This window comes from Equus quagga, chromosome 22, assembly GCF_021613505.1.
Source record: "Equus quagga isolate Etosha38 chromosome 22, UCLA_HA_Equagga_1.0, whole genome shotgun sequence".
NCBI classification, from domain to species: domain Eukaryota; kingdom Metazoa; phylum Chordata; class Mammalia; order Perissodactyla; family Equidae; genus Equus; species Equus quagga.
Window position 1 is genome coordinate 10,697,661 of NC_060288.1, and position 21,291 is coordinate 10,718,951.

The 21,291-nt window shown below is 37.6% G+C and overlaps 1 protein-coding gene across 4 annotated transcripts in view; it reads right to left on the bottom strand.

Moving 5' to 3' along the window:
* Positions 1 to 21,291, bottom strand: part of NRG1 (neuregulin 1) — a 215,065-nt gene that overhangs the window by 162,099 nt on the left and 31,675 nt on the right. For all 4 annotated transcript variants that reach the window (XM_046648632.1, XM_046648629.1, XM_046648630.1 and 1 more), the window contains exon 2: positions 6,662 to 6,839. In XM_046648632.1, coding sequence (XP_046504588.1) covers positions 6,662 to 6,839 — 178 coding nt within the window. The remainder of the gene's footprint in view (positions 1 to 6,661; positions 6,840 to 21,291) is intronic.

The following is a 21,291-nucleotide window of genomic DNA, read 5'->3' on the forward strand; positions in this document are numbered from 1 at the left end:
GAATGCCCTTGGGAATTCCGGTACTGAACATCAATGGGCCAAGACCAAGATTCAATTTCATCAAGATAAGCATAACAAATACATTCAGCTTCAAAAATCAGTAGCAGAAATACAGGCTGGGAGAGATGTGCATTGACAACAATATATAAGGAAAAAAGGATTTCAATTAGCCATGCATTTAACATCATTCCATTTTAAACAACTATTTAAAAAAGAAAAAAAAGAAACGCACTTGTGGCAAAATTAATATTAAAACAGAGCATAAATTAAATTGGATAAAAATCTCAATATACTGTTCACAGGCTAGATCACATGTAGAATATTGAATTATGCTTTGAAGTGGCATTTGATGAAAAACATCAATAAGTAGAGGACTTTAGAAGAGGATGATCAGAATTGAATAGGGCCTAGAAATCTTATCACTAGAGAAGATTCTGTCAAAGGAACAAAGGTCCCACTGGCAGGCAGCTATGAACAAGATATGGCTAGCTATTTAAATACATTTCGTAGTTGTCATCTGGAAAAGGAAATTATTTGGGGAGGCTTTCGAAGGTAAAATTACGTCTTACAGGAAAAAGAAGGCATATTTTGAATAATATTCTAAGGAAGAACTTTCTGAGCATTCAGAATTGGATAGGGCCTCTTGTCAAAGAGTTAGGGTTTCTCCTTGGAAAGATTCAAGTCTGGAAAACCACCTGTCAAGCATACTCTTAACAAGAATATCTCTACGCAAAGAAAGATTAAATTAGATCAGTGGTTTCAACTATTTTAGCAAAAAAAAAAAATCCAGTTTTAAAATGTAAGCTTAAATCAGAGCCTCATATTTAAAAATATCATAAAGAGAGAAAGTATTTAAGTCAAAGTGGTTGGCAAGCCTTTTTGCAATTCAATGGAAACTTAAGATTCTCCAGGGACACAATAGGGAAACCACTTATCTAGACGCACATTAGGGCCCCTTTGAACTCTAACGATAGATTTAACTATGAGATTCCTCAATCTTTGGGTCCTAGAGTAGGAATGGGAAGTAGAATATAGAAATGGACAACCCTTTCTTGAAAATTATGTACAGTCATGTGTCAGTTAACGATGGGGATACGTTCTGAGAAATGCATCATTAGGCACTTTCATCATCGTGCAAATTTCATAGAGCGTACTTACATGAACCTAGAAGATATAGCCTACTACACACCTAGGCTATATGGTACCAATATTATGGGACAACTATCGTATATGCAGTGCGTCATTGACGGAAATGTCGTTAGGCGGTACATAGCTGTATTGCAACAATTTGGGGCTTTGATAAGTATGGATACAATAGTCTCACTTTACTCTCTTCAATAGGCTACCACACACTGTCCATAGGAAGGAAGTTAACTTGGAAAAACTACTGAATCCTTTCCAGTTATAAAATTAACCTTCAGATCTTTAATCAATGAGTTATCTTGGGTATCTGGGAGAGACTGACGTTTTGTTTGGTAGATTTTCATTTTCTAAAATTATTAAAAGAGTTAATTCATGTAAAGTGTTTAAAACAATGCTTGAAATACAGCAAACTCCCAATAAGTGTTAGCTATGATTATAATTACATTCTACATTCCTGCAATATTTAATTTTTACAATAAGCATGCATAACTTTTGGAATAAGAAAAAAATAATACAATGTAAAAATAAATTAATACAAACTGATTTATAAATGAACGTTCTAAATTTCTTTTTCATTTTTTATATCAAAAAGCAAACGATTCTTTCAACATGTGCTGACAAGATGGATTTCAGGTTCCAATAGCTACTATCTCGTTTTTCTTACTTAGCTGGCTTCTTCCACCATAGTTTACAGACCAAGGCAACTTAAACGTATACAGAGATCTCCTCAGTTTATATATTCCATTCCTCTGATCTCTAAGGAATCACATAGGAACTCCGTGTGTGTGTGTGTGTGTGTGTGTGTGTGTGTGTTCAACACAGCTTCAGGTACTGTCAAACTGCTAACACTGAGAAGGGCAAAGCAGGAGGAGAGGCACCTCATAGGCAATGATTACTTTCTACAAAACCAGAAACTGCATGAAATGCCTCGCATAAACCATATGAAATAGGCACTGGGCAGTCCCATGTTATATCTAAGGAATCCAAGATTTTCTTACATATAAAGTTAAAACAACCTGCCAGAGCTGCTCAGCTAATAAGAGAAGGGAATGTGTATAAACTTTTTATATTATAGAGCAAAAAAAAAACACTCTGCAACAAATGATAATAGGAGAAATAATTCTTTAAATTTTTTTGACTTTGACCAAACCAATTAGAGTCCATTTTAAACAAAAGTAAAATATGTAAGAGCAGAAATGAAGAGCTGAGACAAAATTAAGGGCATCCAAAAGTATGTGCCACACACAAACAATAGGAAGTGAGCCTTTAGTCAGGCCAGTAGAAGAGATATTTAAATGAGGTCAATGTGACAGCCCCAAATACCAATCTGTCACACACCAAGCTCTTGAACCAGTTTTCTTGATCAGAATCATCCGCCAAGCAAAGGAAACAAGAACAAAGCATAAGCAGACACACAGCACCAGGGCAGTTTCCATTTCTTTTAATTGGTCCCACACACTGCTTAGCCAAATAAAACAAACAGAGGCTCAAGTGCAAATTCAAAATCATAGGAAGAACATGGAGTAATGTAGTTCCTTAGTGGGAGCAGGGGGAGAGAGGGGACAAGACTTTATAAAATCATAGAAATACCATATTGGTGTGAAATCTTTTCATAACATTAAGGGATTAAAGGGGAATTCTGGCTGCTATGAACAATCGAGATTATAAAATGGGAAAAAGAAACCTAGACTAAAGAATGGAACGGAGTCAATGTTTTACTTTAAATAAAGACAATCCCAGGGAAATTCTAAACCTAACACTAAAATTCACCTCTGCTTGGGGATCACAGTCTAAGATCAAGTTTACCGCTTCTCGGTCTTTTGGCTACGATCAAATATAGTAAGATAAAGTTTACGTCAAGTAACCACTGCAAATCATTAACATTTAGAATATCTCCGTAATTAAAAGTTATGAATGAGTAGATGAAACTGAAAAATAAGAATTTTTTTATTAAAGATTTTACCCTAAGCTTAACCATATTCCAAGCCACTGTTGGGACTTGACTGTATACAAGGTGTCAGATCTATTTCAATTCCAAGTATTACTATTCATTAACATTAGCTCTACAGGAAGAAACTTAACTTCCTTCATTCCCAGGATATTAATTTTTTTAAATAGGTATACTAATAATAGTGTTCATTCTATTTATAGGATAAGTTGAAATAATAGAGCACCTTGCAAATGTTAATTAAATTTAGATGCATTTTGATCCTTTAACCTTAAAAAAGGTTGACGACACTATTTTTTTTAAAAGATACAATTCAGCAATGACCAAATATCAAATTGTGACCTTTGATATGCTGATCACTTACCAAGTAAGTGCCCACTTTACACAAAGTGTCCTTATTTTCAGAAGATCAAATATGTTCAATGTTTTGCAAGATGAATTTACAGTCACATATCTTGAATAAAATGTCTTTTTTTTCCCATTGAATTCTTTCCAGCAAGGCTATTGTTTAAAAGAAGTAATTTCTGAATATTGGCTTTTCCGGTATAATGGGACTTTATTAATATGTGGACAGTGCTCTTAGCTGTCTGGACCAATAAGCCAATATAAAAATGCTTTTCTGAATACTAATAATACTTTTATATGTCATCCAAGCCATGTAACAAATTACCTCTTTAAAGAGGCAGGGACTCTTTCAAAACCATGTTCATTTGAGGCTGCTCACTTTTTTTGGTTCCTTTTTTTCCACCTTATGTACCCAACTTCATTTGCTTCTCTCCAGGCTTCCTCAGACTAAATACTTGAAGTCTGCACATGCTTTGTTCTGTTCCTTCAGCCTACACAAACCTCTCCTCCCTCCCTTCCTCCTCCAGTTCTTTCTAGAAAGCCTCCTTTGTCCCTGACTGGGTCCCTTCTTCCATCTGTGTTAGCTTCTTTCCACAGCACCCCATGATCATCAAGATCATAGAATTTAAAACTGAGTATTGTACTGTTTACATCTCTCTCCCCCGTCGACCAAGCTAGGGAGCATGTCTTATTCATCTCTGTGAACCCAGCATCTAGCACAGGGCTTGCTACACAGCCGCTTGTCCAACCAAGGGCAAAATTTTCCATCCACTCCCCACTGGCCTTTTTACAGTCCTACAAACAGAACCTGCTACTGACTGCGATTTCTGCTCCTTCCGTATAACTGCCCCATCCCACCTCACCCACCCAGCCAGAGCGATTCTCTCCCCTCAGCATAGTCAAATCCTCCTCCCAGTGACTCCTGAGGCTCTCAGGGTCTCACCATCTTCTCAATTTCCATGGCACTTAGCATCAGTAACCTACAATTTAGCACTTAGTTTCACTGTATGTATGACATGCTGCATCATACATTAGGGATATCTCCTTAATTAAATCTTGACTTATAATAAAGTAGAATTGACCTCAATATAAATAACAGTTTTCTAAAAGACCACTATTTGCAAAAAGATGGGCTGTTTAAAAGTCCTGAAGCTCCCCAGCCCAAAGAGTGTTTCAAGCACATGATTGCAGGAATTCCTATGTTTTATATAAGGCTGGACCAGATAATCTCTATACTTATGACCCCCTGGGTTTGAGATAACATCCCATGCCTCTTCCATTTCTCCACATTCCCAACAGAAAGTCTCTTGTGGGCACTTAAACATTATTGATATCATTTGACAGCGACATAGAAATAAACGAGACATTACCTTGCATGTACAGATAACAGAGTTTCTTACTAACTTGTCTAATTGATGAAACACAAAACCAACACCAAAACCTATTCAATCCAATATCTAAAAGTATTTTTTCTTGTTAAACTTCTCTATAAGAATCGTATCACTTTTTTAATTCACTCTATCTCCTTCCCTACCCCCACACACACATTATTAAACATATACACTATCCCTTTTTCGTCTTTGCTTAGGAAGATTTGCCCTGAGCTGATATCTGTTGCTAATCTTTCTCTATTTTGTATGTGGGTCACCACCACTGCATGGCTGACAAGTGGTATAGGACTGCGCCAGGGATCCAAACCCATGAATCCAGGTTGCTGAAGTGGAGCACACTGAACTTAACCACTATGCCACAGGGCTGGCCCTTATGCTACCCGTTTTTAAAGAAGGAATGAGGTAGTAAGGAATAAGAAATAGATTTGTGTTCCAGCTTAGTTTCTTACTAGTTGTGTGATTCAGGCAAAGTATAACATTGTTTTGACCCTTAATCTGTTAATCTGCGAAATTAGATAATCACCATGTACACTCCATCTGTCTTTCCTACCTATGGGATTGTTGCAAAAAATAAACAAATAAGATTATGTATAAAAACACCATGTCACTTTACAATATTATTTTTTGTATCTTTGAAGTACCACCTGCTGCAGAAAGTGAGACCCACTCTTTCCCTCATGCTGTCTTATACTTCCAAATTAAGAGATCTTGCTGACACAATCAGTAAAAAGAATAAGCAGGGTAGATAGTAAAACCATGGAAACAAGGAAAAAAATCCCTAATTATAGTTATCATAGCAATTAAACACTTTGGTAAGATTAAATTAAATTTCCATTATAATCACTTTGCTTTCTCTTGCTCATGAGTGTGTGACAGCTTTTTGGCAGACGTCCTATAAAATCAAAGTACAAGAGGAGAATCTTTCATTGTTTCTTCCGTATACCAGGGATTCCACTGGAATCCTCTGAAGTGTGAGTAAAGAAAATGTAAGCTTTGAGCTTGGAACCACTATTATATATATCACATTGATTAAAGGAATGTTTACAAGCAAAAGTCCAAAATACTTATCTCTTCCCTCATTTAAAAATGTCATTAGTGTTAGAAGAAAAACTTCTTCAATGAAGAGGGTAGGGATAACAAAGGAGCATCATTTCAGAGTCGGGATAGAACATACCTCCCAATGTTACAGGAATCACATGAAGCGCTCCAAATACAGACTTCCTCAAGGAGGGCAGGAAAACGTAAGATTCTGACTACCCAGGATGACCTAATTTTTTGATCTGCTATTGTAGTGATGCAGTTTAATACAATTGTCAGTTGAAAACTCTTATTAGGTATAATTGTTATGTATTAACTACTTATTTGAAAACAGTTCAAATTCAACTACTTTCAAGTAAGAGATTAATACATTCTAACTCTTTCCATAAATCTACGTATGCTTTAAGCTTTATAATGAAGTCCGGATTTTGACTGTGTGGTACTCAGCATTTGTCTTATTTTGAAGAAATTGAATCCTAGGATCTAACTTATTACTATTACAACCACTATCACTAATACCATCTTCCTTCATCTCCTCTATCTCCCCCCACACCCTACGGTTCTTTGCACATCCATCCCTTTCTTTCCCGGTCTAGAAGTTCTAAGAATCAAAAACTTCAAATTCTTTCCTATATAATGACACAATTTCTGGTCATGATATAATGAAAAATCATTTCATTTACGGTAAATCACGTTTTTTGAGAGTAAATGTATTTATTCTGCTGTAAGTAACTTTTATATTTTATATCATTCTATTGCTAGACACTGCCTCTGCTGTTATAGGCATTATACTTACCCTGGCTTTTTTTGTATCTTGATGTTTTGTGGTTTGTTCTTTCGGTTTAACTCATTCCCATTCTTGAACCACTTGAATCGGAGAGAAGAGTACTCGGAGCTGGTCTCACACCGAAGCACTAGTTTAGAGCCTGCCACAGACTCCTGGCTTTTCATCTCTTTCAATCGGGGAGGCAAGGCTAGAAAAGACAAGAGAAGGAAAAAAGATGTTCTGGTCACCCAGTAGTCTTTCAAAGAGAAACATTAATTTGGGGTGAGCCTGATCAAGACACCATTCCCAAAGGCTTTACTATCTGAGAGAGAGAGAAAAAAAAAAGAGGGGTCACCCAAAATGTATCTCAACTTGGAGAAGAATAAAATGCCCAAATAAAATACACTCAGCGGAAAAAAAGAGAACTTAGACTATAAAATTATTGTTCAAAAAAATTCCAGCTAGTTACTTCTTCAATCTTTTCATTTTCTGATACCATTAAAAATCCTGAACATTGGTCCTATCAAAGAACCAAAAACCTATGCTAAAGGAGAATATGTAACTGGGCCATCATTTCTAAAGCATGATCACAATTTATCTTCGTCATAATTCTGTGAATAGGCAGAGCAGGCATCACACCCATTTTTTAAATGGGGAAGTTTAATTTCAGAGACATGTGACTGACTTGTCCATGGTTATAATGTTCTGGAAAGTCAGAGTTAGACTATCTTATCATCACAGGTGGCCCAAAGTGCAAAGAGAACTCATAAATCGTAACAATGAATGAGCACTCCAGATGACCACTCCACTCACGTCAAATTATCCATTTGACTGGATTTAGCTTTTCTAAATCTTCTCAACAGAGACTGGGAGAAACTAAACTGTGCATTAACTTGTAGAATACTTTACATTAAACACCTATTCTTATTTTAAGCAAGACTGCTTAAAAGAGTTTCCATTCTCTTCCAAAATATTTATGGATAAAATGTTGTAACACTTGGGAGCTGCTTCAAAATAAAATGGTAGTGGTAGGGAATGGAAAGGCATAAAGATGAAACAAATTTACTAAGAAGTTGATTATTGTATAAGTAGGGCCACAGGTACACGTGGTAGTTTGTTATACAATTCTAGATAGTACGCCTGGTTTTTTCATAATAAAACAATTTTAAAGAAAAATACAAGCATAATGAATGGATTTTCCTCTGCACATAAATTTCACTTAAGAATCAACATCACAGAACCTGAGATCCCAACAACTCAGTTTCCACTGAGTCTTAGAAAAGGCAACTACAAAGTCTATCTCTGCTCCAGTTCAGGAATTCCCAGGAAGCCCCAGAAAACACATCCAAGCAAATGGGACGGTGCTGCCTGAGCCAGTGCGCAATTATTCACTGGGTATGGCAATCACGACTCCAAGGACAGCAATCAGAGCCACGTTAAACACGAACAGGAAATGCTATACCTTTCCCACTCAGGATATGTTAGTTTTTCTAGAACTCTGCCCTTACCACGTAAATCAAAAAAATGTCAGGAATGAACATATGAAGGCTCCAATAAATTATAGCAAAAACCATTTGAACGTTGTCGTTTCTTAGCATTACTCCCACAATCACACGTCCTGCTTTTTATTTATTTGGAGGCTGGGAGATGAGGTGGAGAAGCAGGCACTTAATGGGGTGACATAGTGGCAAGTTGGAAAACTTATTTCAGCTGTTCTTAGCTTTGGCTACCCGATGATTTTGTCTGGTTCTTTTTTTCTGACAGCTTGAAAATAAGGTTTACTTCCTGAACACTTTTCATAGGAGTCTTCTCTTTAAGATGTGGTTCATGAATCTCTGTTTTGGAGGTTTATAAAAACAGCCTAAATTCTCATCTATCTGGAATAGTGTCTGTATATTCCTATTAACACTTTAAGACCATTTTCCATTTTGTAAAGCCTGGTGAAGGGTTTTAAAGAAAACAATTTGCTGGAGCTAAATGGCACCCAGGAAACTGGTTTACATGTATTAAGGAAAAGACATTACCACATTATTTTCCACACAGACTAAAAGAACTAGCTTGAAATTTTGTTTGTTTTCACTGAATTTTACCTTTCACTTGGCATGCGATCAAAACTCTCAAGGTTCATTCCCTTGCCTCTAAGAAAAATGTTCTAAACCTAACACTTCAGATATCCTGCACTCGCAGGTAACACCATGTTTGCCTCCCCACCAGTCCATCCATTTGTTAGTCAATACAGTCTGAATACAAATCTACCAGATTTTGTTTTGTTTAGTTTGAATGAACAATTTTTCATGAAATCCGCTTACCTCTCTTTTCCCTTTCTTTTCTCTCTTCCCTTTGCTCTCTCGCGTGCGCACGCGCTTTCTTTCACCTCTCCCTCTCCTTACCCTCCTGGCTTCCTTTATTTATTTCTTATTTCTTTATTAAGAATCTTGATTTCAAATGTGAGAAGACAGACAAATTCAAATTGGGGGATATTCTACAAAACAACTAGTTTAGGCTTCAAAAATGTCAATGTCATGAATGACAAAAGAAGACTGTGAAACTGACCTAGATTAAAGAAGATTAGAGAGACATGACAAATAAATGCAATGTGTAGCTATTAATTGGATCTATGTCAGGGGAAAAAAAGTTATAGGAGCTGGCGCCATGGCCGAGTGGTTAAGTTCGCGTGCTCCACTTCGGTGGCCCAGGGTTTCACCAGTTCGGATCATGGGTGCAGACATGGCACCATTCATCAGGCCACGTTTAGGTGGTGTCCCACATGCCACAACTAGAAGGAGCCACAACTGAAAAAAATATACAAGTATGTACTGGGGGGATTTGGGGAGAAAAAGCAAAAAAACAAAAGAGATTGGCAACAGTTGTTAGCTCAGCTACCAATCTTTAAAAAAAAAACAAAAAAGAGTTATAAAGGACACTATTGGGATATTGGGGAAATCTGAATAAAGCTATTGTATCAAAATTAAATGTCTCAGGTATGATAACTGCATTGTGGTTATGCAGAAGAATGTCCTTGTTCTTACGTGGTATCTGCTGAAGTATTCACGGGAGAAATGCCATCATGTCTACTAAATTTCAACGACTAAGCTAAATTTCAAACGATTAAGCCAAAAAAAATACATGTGTACATATATATACAAACACACACACACACAGAGGAAAATAAAAAGGAGGCTTGGTTTCTCTTTGTTTTTCTGCCTTTTTCATCTGGTCTTTCTGGCATTGAATAAAAGACTCAAACTTCCTTAAGTACTTTTAAAGTCTTGGTTAAGTTTGCAGTCACAAGGGAGATTTTTGGGAATACTTGTGTTATAATTTATAAATGTAGCTCTTAAGATTATATCCTCCAGTTAAATTCTGTGAATGGAATGACATTGAAATCCTCATGTGGTTCAACCTCATAACCATGACTTTGGGGCTCCATCCTACTAGTCCTTTTGTGGGATGAAAACCATCACTCATCTGTCAGGTCAACATCTATCCCTTCCTTGGGGGTTCGTGTGCAAAGACTGGTACATCCTTTGTCCGTAAGAGATGATCTGTTACGTAACGAGACAGAGCCCTTCATATGTAAGGGCTTTGTTAGCTAAAATATCTACTCCTCAAGCTGACCCTCATGTATAAACATTGCTTGATGTTTGGGGTTCGAGTATACCTCTAATGACTACCTGAGTTTCTCTCTGTTGCACATAGTTTCAAGAAGTGCAGAAGCTCCCAATTCCTCTGACTTTGATCCCTAGAAGTCCACTTGTAATAACGACCCTCCTGTGTCCTTCAGGGGAAACCATCTATGACATGAGGATATCCAGCTTTTCAGAGAACAGCTGTTTTAAGGAGCTAATTCAAAATTCTCCACAACATAAATGGAGAAACAAATCTGTGCACCACCAACACAGCCACACAGCTGTACCCTTGCCCATGGGCGTTTCTGCGGTCAGTGGTACCTTCTGGAGAAGTACCATACAAAGGTCCTCACCCACTCCTAGTGAAGCTCAAATTCAAGAATCCTGGAGATGTGGCAACAGCAAATTCTTCTTTGTCTTCCCACATAACCACACTAATGGAACAGCCTTGGATGTTTCACAGATACTTGACAAAAATGGAAACTAATATTAAGCACGCATGGTTTCTGTCTTCTTTCTTATCCATCCATAATGAGAAAATTTTCAATAGAGTAAATTTTATTTCATGACATTATAAAATAATAATTACAGGCTAAAGGAATACATTATAAAAGTATGTATGTTTCTCAGATATATGGTTTACTTACATGAAATAATCCCATTTATTTGATTGAAAAAATATCTCACTACTCCACCAAATACTTTCTAATACTCAGGTATAACTTCACAAGGCCAGGGCTCGTTCCTAAACTTGGGGGCAATTTTTTGAACTGAGTACTTGTATTTTAAAACTGCAAAAAATTTTTACTTGTCTTTCAATTCTTGTCTAAGTGTAAATGGTCTGTTAATTAGAAAGTGGTGGAAGGCAAATGCAATGCTAATTTAGTGCTTCAAATGCAGTAGGTGTTCTGAGCAGCCCTGGCATGACTGAGTCATATTTGGTCTACCACAGTTCATAAGTTTGCTTTCAACGTGTTTCTGGAGAGGCAGCAGTTCCACACCCTGAAACAATTTAATCATAGTGCAAGGTTTAGGCAGTCTTTGCCGAAATCTATTTCAAACTTGCTTGACATTAATATGAATGTATCCATATCCTTAGAAATGTTATCAACAGAGACTGACAGTAAAGTGCAAAAAAGAGCAGGCTTTAAAATAGAAACTCAAAAACCCTCAGAGCAAAGCCACACACATTACAAACACTTCTTTTTACAGGCTGTAAGTGTTTTAAAGGCCTCTAAAAGATCACAGACATATTCTTCTGACTCTAACTCAAAGCAAGCAAGTATACTAGGTGTACTTAAAAAGTCTATTTTTGCAATTCTGCATCTCTTATTTGATATGTCACACCATGTAGAAAACAAATCATGGCGGCAATCCAAAAATATTTATTTCACATTCTGGTCACACAAAAATTTAAGGCCGTATGTTCATTTATTCCAATAATTGAATGTGTGAATAAATATTTGTGATACAGGTGAAATAAATTTGTAAAAAGAACCATTCATCCAAGCAATGCTCGTTTTAATCTCCTGCGCACTTATTTTTTAAATATATTCAGTGCTGCTATCTCAAATATTGTACTGTATTCTTAGGAACAGGAAACAAATTTTAGCGTGTACATGCTGCTGAGATAGGCTGATAGCACGTGACACTAGATAAGTTGCTGTTTCTGTTCTTTGAAGGATCTGACGATGCAGAGCCAGCTCCTATCACCACTCCCCAGGTTTGTGCAGTTCATCTGAAGACCCTCCACACATTGAACAAATTAAACAGGAAACCTGCGAAATATTATCAAGTACCAGCGAGCTTTCAGCTGCAATCCCAGGGAAGTCCTCCCCGCTAAAATCTTTTACAAGTCTGACGTGACACACGCGCAGACCTCACGGTGAAAACTGATGACTGACAATTATGTTAATGAAAGCCACACGATGATCATTAATCAGTCCTGGACACAGAGGGATGTCCCTTTTTTTACAGTCATCTTGGAGGTAAATAAATCACTGAGGAATGTCTCCAAAACTCCTTTATTGATCATATTTCTCCCCTATTGTGCTATCTTACGGAGAAGATTATGGTCACGCACAGAGGTGAACAAAGATTTCATGCTTTGCCATCTAGTCTTCTCTCCTGAGCTACTCACAAATTTGACTATAAAAGGGAAAATGTATCTTATCAGATTAAAAGATGTAAATATAACTGTGTAAACAGCAGCAAGTTCTAGTGGCAATGGTATTCAGAAGACACCTAGGTTAAAACCACAGCTACTGATGCGCTGAGAGATCTTCAATTACATTAAGCAGCCAACAAGCTTGCCATACATGTGACTTACTGTTCCCACTGCCCTGGGCTCCAGCTGAATCATCCTTCAGACACACCGTTCCTGACTCTGGTTAACTAGAGTTCCCCACGAGCTAAAATAGGCGGCCATCTGTCCCTGTGTATTCAGCAAGGATATTTGGAGAATGAGATAAAACATGTGGGTGCCTTCATTTCAGAGAAAGTCACTATAAAATTCAGGGGTTTATTATAAAATATTCTCAAGCTGACTCCGTATCACAGGCAGCAGACTAAACCTAACCAGTAAACACACTCGGAATAAGCCTGAAATGTGGCTAAGATCGCTGGACTCTGGAAATCCCGTTTCAGCAATTCCATGTCCAACTCCTAATAAAGTGTGAGGATGTGTATGTGTAATACTGAATATTCCCTTTATGCGCATACTGATTAATCCTCATAGCATATGCATACAATGTGTCATTATACAGCCTAAAACAATAAAATTGGGGGTGATGTTTCAGCATTTTACTTCTACTGTTCACAATAGTTGTGCTTCTACCGTCGAAGCTGGCTTCCACTAGTCTTAACTTTGACTTCCCAAGCATGCCAGTTTCCATCGGCGGGGAGTTTTACACATGGATGTGCTCGAAGTCTCACTTCTCACAGTTAACTGCTACCAGTTGACTGAAACAGCATGATCCTTTTAAACGCTCTATTTGAGGGTATGAGCCACCATCAGCTCAGTCAAAAATGATGCTTATTCTAAGGCCATAGAAAATGCCTAATCGCATTCTACCTCTGAGTACCATACCCAAGAGGCTGCACTGAAAAAAAGAGGTGTCCATTTAAGGAGTGTATCCCCACCAAATCAAAGGAGGGGGAGCAGGAGTTAGTAGCTCATCACAGTCCCTATTTGGAGCTTTAGGCTATTGGCGGTGGTGGGGGGTGTGTGTGTCCATGTTGACTGTCACTATATTCAAACATCCAAATGTCTAAGTTTTTAAGGTGGAAGATATATAGGATCTCAGGAGCCTAGCACAAAGTAGGACCTCAAGTGTTAGCTGAAAGAATAAGTAGGAAGAAGGATCTAGAAGATACCAACAAAGAGGAGACACAGGTCCAAAAATTATTCCAGAGTCCACACCCACCTTCTCAAAAGAGATCTAAGGGCCCCATGACATTATTTTTCATTTTTATGCATTCCACTGGTTTAGGACTCTTCAACTCTCTGCGGTATAGCACTAATGAAAAGGAAATGTAAATCTAACTGGAAAATTGTCAAATAAGTAGTACTATCTTTACTTTGAAATTTTTGTCCTCCTCTATTTCTCTCACCTCGTTGTTGCTCTTAGAATGTTCTCTACTTGAACCCTGCCTCAGCCAAGACCCCACTCATCGCAGTCATGTTCCTATAGGGCACCTTATCTCAGAGTCTCCCACAGAGGCCAGGCTGTGCTTGCATTTCAGCAAGAGGAGCACACACATTTCAATAGCATCTCCTCTGCTTTCTCAAAGTTGATCATCTTCAATGATTGACCCCAGTCTACAGGGTCTAAGTAGGAAAAGTAGGAAAGAGTATTCCATTTCATAGCTACCATGGTAATTTTTTGTTTCTCATAATAAGCTAGATAAACCAGATCACCTCTCCATATGTCTGCGAGAGATTTATAAGTGCAGATTTATTAGGTAGGAGAAGTTTTTTTTTTTTTTTTGATGAGGAAGATTAGCCCCAAGCTAACATCTGTGGCCAATCCTCCTCTTTTTTTTAGCTTAAGATTAGCCCTGAGCTAACACCTGTACCAATCTTCCTCTACTTTGTACATGGGTTGCCGCCACAGCATGGCTTGATGAGTGGTGTAGGCCTGTGCCTGGGAACCAAACGCATGAACCTGGGTTGCCGAAGTGGAGCACACAGAACTTTAACCACTTGGCCATTGGGCTGGCCCCATAGGTAGAAGAATTTTTCAGCCTGAAATACTGATACTACGTTTTGCTGAAATTAGCAATCTCCTCTTCTACGGAGTTCTGTAGTTCTTTGCCCAGGATTTCAGAGGTTGAGGGCCAAAGATAAAATCATAAAACTACTATAATAGAGTTCTCAATGCCTATGAGATCAAGTTAAAATGAGGTCCTCTTAGTACTTTCAACAATAAACTCCTTCAGAATTATAATAGCTAACACTTGAGTGCCTACCATGTGCCGTGCAGTTTTAAGATCTTTATGTTCATTAACTCCTTTAAGTTTTATAACAATTCCAGGAGCTATGTATGCCTATCATTATTGCCAATTTACAGATGATGAAACAGAAACAGAGAGGTAAAGCAACCTGCCACAATCACACAGCTGACATATTGTGGTGCCAGTATTTGGATGCAGGAAGTCTGACTCCAGAGCTCCTGCTCTTAAAGACCAGGCAATAACCCGAATAATGTGCTACGCCGGATTTGTTTATAGTTCAAATGCAGGATTTAATTTATTGACATATTAATAGCGACCATATTTTCCCTATAAAACCCGGGATACATCACATGACAGATCATTTCTTCACATATCCCAAGTGCAAAGACTTCTGGGGGAGAAAGTAGATAAGAAAATTGCCGAATTTTCTAAGCTACCTTGATGATTTATGGGAAAATAAAACAAGACAGAATACTTGAAATTGGTATTACACAAAAACATTTTTTTGAGTCGTGTGGTTGTCTGTCATCTGCCAAATGCCACAAGGGTGAACTGCCCCAGATCTCACTCTCCTGTTCACTGAAACTTGAGAGCCCCTATGCGAGGAGACAGCAAGAGGCTCTGAACAGATGAACGTCGTTCTTTCGAGGTGTAAAGGCACACACCTTGACGACGGATGCCGGGGTGAGTCACAGCACAGTTGGTGGCAGCTTTAAGGTAATTGTTCGACAGGCCTGTCTAATTACTGCTGTCACCACAGCTGCCCCCAATTACAAGAGCGTCTCACCATGGACATAAAGAAGATGTCCTGCAAGCTTCATTCAAGGCATCAATATACAAGGCTTAAAGGGATCCATTACAGTTTGACCTAACTGACGGGTAACAAATTTCATTTGACATAAATGAACAAATTTGATCTTTTCTGTTGTCAAAAAGCAGGGTTTTTGTTCTTCCTTTGTTATATAGACCTGCCATATTCACCTCCGATATGTCAGCTGCACAGAGTAATGGAGAAATATCTAGTGACTGAAAATTTGATATTTGTTTATTTTCTTAGTGTAATGGGGTTTTTCTCTTCTAATGTGTTCAATGCTTCAGTAAATTTAGCACATTAGCATGACCTTGATGTGTTAATGACATTTATCTTCATAACCATTATGCTTTGTTCAAACTGAATTACAATCATTTAGTTAACTGATGTCACTGAAATTCTCTTTTTGCATGTGAAAGAAGGAATTTATTTACATGTTATAAACTGGATAAAATCCCCAGGTAAGATGAGTTAGCACTTGATTATACTTAAACAATGATTTTTTTTAATTTAAAAAATTAAACAAAAAACTAAACTTGATTATTAATTAAATAAATAATGGCAGCTACATCAAAACTTTTAGGCACTGTGTATAAAAGAAAAAAACCTTTGCATGATCTATCAATATTAGTTCCCCATGATCTGTTTTTCACATAGCCCTTTAAAACTTATTCCTTCTGTGAAGAAAAAAAATTTTAGCAGAGCTAATCATGAAATAAATGAGTCCTTTCAGGACCTCTAAAATCTACTCATTTAGGCCAGTCAACTTTCCTGGTAACCATAGGGTTCTAATTTTTTTTCTTTCTTTTTCTTTTTGTGGAGAGGAAGATTGGCTCTGAGCTAAAATCATGCCAAACTTCCTGTGTTTTGTATGTGGGGCACTGCAACAGCATGGCTTGATGAGCAGTGTATAGGTTCATGCCTGGGATCCGAACCTGTGAACCCCTGGCCTGCCAAAGAGGAGCACACAAACTTAACCACTATGCCACTGGGTCGGCCCCTGATTTTTCTTATTTATTCACAGATAATTTATTAAACCGAATGACACTGAAAGATACATGCCAGGATTGAAAGGAGGCTTCTGGACTCACTGAGACCTACCAGATCAGGGTTAAATTTCTCTCTGCTCTATTTACTACAGTTTTAGGTAACCAACCTTGTGTCCTTTCTTAAAGCAGGGCCCAAGGCTGACTTCCTGAGGATCTTTAAACTTTGTGTAGCTCTTTGCATTGAAGGGGGTCCACAGACAAGCTAACAATCGAACACTTATCATTTTACTTCTACCCCACAGGAAAGACCAAGGAAGGCAAGTTTCTTATCTTAGGATTCCCAGTGTCATGAACTGGTTGAGGAGGTCGAAAATGACCAGAGTCAAATTAAACAGACTGTTTGTAGTACGAAAAATCTGTGCTGCATCACTGATCATCTAAAGCATCAAGTCTTGTCACCTATCTAACAGAGCTACAAGGCTGTGATGCTTTTCTATACAGTCCTCGAAAGTCAAACCATAAGATCAGAGCAAAAGCAGTCTGGTTTCAGACAACACACACACAAACGATCACAATAAAGGAGACTTAGAATTTATAGTTTCCCTTATTTCACATAAAAGATAAATTCCTTAAAGCATCTTTAAAAAGTAAAAGTGAGCCATTTCCCATACAGTCTGAGATAATCCATTAGTTCCTAATTGCAACAGAATTTTCTCAGCACAAAGATTCACAAACATTACGCAACAGAAACTTAAAGGAAGCTTACTCGGCATGCCAACATGTAGCTTTCATTTCCTCCACAGGGACACTAGCATGCCACTAGAAACATCTTTCGTTTTGTTTTTATTTAGAAAGAAGTTTAATTAGATTCTTTGCTAATAGTTTCCAGTGTGTGAATTTAAATTACTAAACTCTACACATTACATCCTGCACTTCTGCCTCTAGCTTTGGATAGTCTCTTTTAACAATAAGAATAGGGGGATCAGCAAACCTGGGGCCTAGAATAACAGATCAATAATCTTGATCCTAAAAGCAGGGGGAGTAGCATCTGCCTTACCTATTTCACATAGTTGTCAAAATCTAATTAAAAAACGGTAGTGAAAATATTCTGCAGCTTTAAAAAAATTATTTATCATTATTTAGTACTGATTTGACTGCCATTATCTATACATCATCTGAAAAGTCAGGAAATATTAGATCATATAAATTCAGATGGTACAAAATTACATAATTAACACCTGAAAAACTGCATATAGCTTTGGTCAGGCCTCAGGACAAAAAAGGAAAGCAGCTGGAAACTATCAAGAAGGGTCACAAAAATGTTCAAAGAGAAGGGCTGCCAGTGCAAAGAAATAGACTAAACATTATAGAATCCTACAGACTGATACGAGGAAGGCCAAGAAAGGAAAGCAATGGGTCTTTAAAATCATAAAAAATTTTAGATGCACAGAGTACTACAATGCATGGAAGACCCTCAAAGCATAAAGCAAGTCATTTCAGAATAAAAAATGAAATGAAGCTCTGCACAGTAAGAAGTATAACCTGGAAAATGCTAATTCTGGGAGGCTGTACAAAAAAATGATTCGGGAAACAACATACAGGAGGAAAAGATGGGCTTTGGAGTCAGGCAGGCCCAGGTTCCAACTCCAACTTGACTCAGTCATTTACCCTCCATGAGCCTCAGCTTCCTCCCCTGCAACGTGGGTTTCCCTTACAGGAGACTAGACACAGCACGGGAATCAGGGTACTGTGTCACGTACTTTGAACAGGACACTGCCAAGCACACAATAAGCACCACATCAATAACAGCTATTTTTAAAATAGCAGATTCATAGGGAATTAATTACATTCAGGGATGGAACGCAACATGTTATTAAAGGAAGCTAAAATATAGAGAGTTCATGGTTAGATTATGAAAGCCACCTTCCAAGAATGCAACTTTCACCATCAGTGACCCACTCTGGGCAGATTCAGATGGCATTTCTCCTACTACTAGTACTTAGCCTACTATTTACCAAGCACTTTCACACATGATTTCATCTCTGCACTAGAAGGTGTACTCAAGATGGCAAAATCTGAATACGGTCTGTAGTTTAGGTAATAATATTGTACCAATGTTAATTCTGAGTTTTGATCAATATATCAAGAGAATGGAGAACTGGATAAAGGGCTTATGGAACTTTTTCCCATCTTTGCAACTTCACTATAAATCTAAATTATCTCCCCCTAAAATATAGTCAAGACGACTAATCCAATTTATGTATTTTTTGAATAGTAAGTTAATTGTCTCCTGTGTTCCCAAAAAACCACTATTATTCCATTGAATACAACGCACATTCTCTTATAGGTGTGATTCACCCACCCAGGTGCCAGCGGCTCTTTAAAGTCAGAGGTTTTTTTTCTTTTAATTCATCTTATATTATATTCCTGTAACTAGCACAGTGCTCAATAATATTTGCTGAATAGAAGAATGAATAAAGAAATAAAGTCAATCTGTGATTCAAATACTCCGTTATCAAGTGAGACCCTAGTTTCTCCCTAATGCATAAGATTTATGTGAAAATACATTGGCTTTATCAGGGTTCTCACTACCTTCTCACTCATCTGATATCAACCTAGTTAACCTTGGTCTGTTTTTAGCCAAAAACATTAGAATATTCTCTATTGAAAAGACCTTCCTCTGAAATTCAACTAGTGTCCAGACCCGGGCTCATTTGAATAGATAACTGGCTTGATTCTCTCAGATGTTTCTCAACTTCCATTCTTTTATCAAATATTATTGTGTGTCAGTTAAATGGGTACCACTGTTTTAAGTACTCAAGATACAGAGATGAATAAGAAAAACAAGATCCCTACTGTCCTGGAGTTTCCATCGTCTGGTGGCGGCAGGAGTAGAAGCAGGATCTGTTAACCGACTAGACTACGATATGATTTGTGAAATAAATTCTTTATCTTCACAGTCAGAGCACCAAAAATTGCTGAGGTAGCTATATCCTTTTTCCTTAGTCATGCAACCTAGGCTTCTTTTCTATTTAAATTGAGACTTTGAGAATTGACCACTAAATCTGTATACAACCAACTGATATTAATCAGTTAAACCTTGCTCAATTGGTAAAATGGCGTTTTGAAAGCTTTGATTCATGGTAACAAATTATTTTTCTTATTAAAAACAACTGTTAGGTTTTCTCTGAATAAATTATATTCTCAGTACTTCACTACACTATGTTACACTTTTACTGCTTAAGAGCTAAATAGAAGTAATGAACTGGTTAAAAGCCTGAGTCAGACAGATCTAAATTCAAATCCTACTCTGTCATATATACTAGTTACGCAACCTTGCGCCAATTATCAAAATTCTCTAGGCCTCAATTTCCTAAAAGGTAAAATGAGATTAAAATAGAACCAACCTCACAGAGCTGTTGAAAAGATTAAACAAGAGAATGTAATTAAAGCAGTTGGCAGTCACTGCGTGTCTGTGTGTTGTTAAGCAAGCACTTCACAGATGTTGGTAGCTATTCTTATGATATTGTCATTTAAGTCCTTGGTAAATTTTAGCAGTTTATAAAGCTTTCTAAACTAACATAAAGTTTTTAAAGTGACTGCTCACTTTAAAGCACATTCATCCCTGTGGCAGGCAGCATAATGACTCTTAAGGATGCCAAACTCGAATGCCTAGTACCTGTGACTAGGCCGCCTCACATGGCAAAAGAAACTCTGCAGGTGGGATTAAGGTAAGGAAATGGGGAGATTATTCTGTATCTCCCCAGTATTACCCGGTCTAATCATGTGAATTCTTAGAAGCAGATCATCTTTCCTTGGCGTAGTCAGACAAAGAATGGTCAGAGATGTAGCGTTGCTGGCTTTGAAGTCAGAGGAAGCGGGCCCTGCGCCAAGGAATGTGGGCAGCCTCTAGAAGCTGGAAAAGGCAAGGAAATGGATTCCCTGCTAGAGCCTGGAGAAGGGAATGCAGCCCTGCCAACACTATGATGTCAGCCCCGTGAGCCTTGTCTCAGGAGGCTAACCTATAGACCTCTAAGATAACAAATGCGTGTTATGGTAAGTAGTTACAGCAGCAATAGAAAACTAATACAATTCCCAAAGAGAAATGAATCGATTTTCCAATATCAAGAACTATGGAACGCTATCTCATGAAATGGTATATAGGACCTTAGTGTATAAAAGTAGACAAACCAAAGCGAGTAGAACCACTAGCTATGCATCACTTCACCCTTCATATCCTATTCAGGGTCCAGGAGAAAGCCCCACACCAAAGGAATCACAGACCCCAAGGAAGAGGTTAGAAAGCATTAGCAGTTCAGTTCAACCTCAGAGACGGACCCCAACCAGCTATAGCCCAGACAACTATTCTCTCTCTGGCCTCAGTTTCCTGTTCATTAAATGAAGAGGTCCGGTCATCTTTCAGTGCTGTTAAGCTCCAAAGTGAATCGGTGAGATCTTTTTTTTCTCCTTTTTGTACACTGTGTTTCAGGAATTTATGAGCAGAGAGTCACTGACCTAATTTTTATATTTAAACATGATTTATAAATACTAGGATCCCAATGGCAATAGTATACAGAAAAAGAGAAAACTTTTACAAAATTTTCCAAGGCTTTCAAGAACCCAAACCTAAATATTGGTAGAAATGTGCTTGAATTTGACATTAAGGTAACAAAATAAATTATTTTTATACTGACTTTACTATTTAAGTAGCAGTTATTTTTTCTGGATTTTTGGAAAATATAATCATTTAGGAAATTTAATAAACAAAAATTTAAA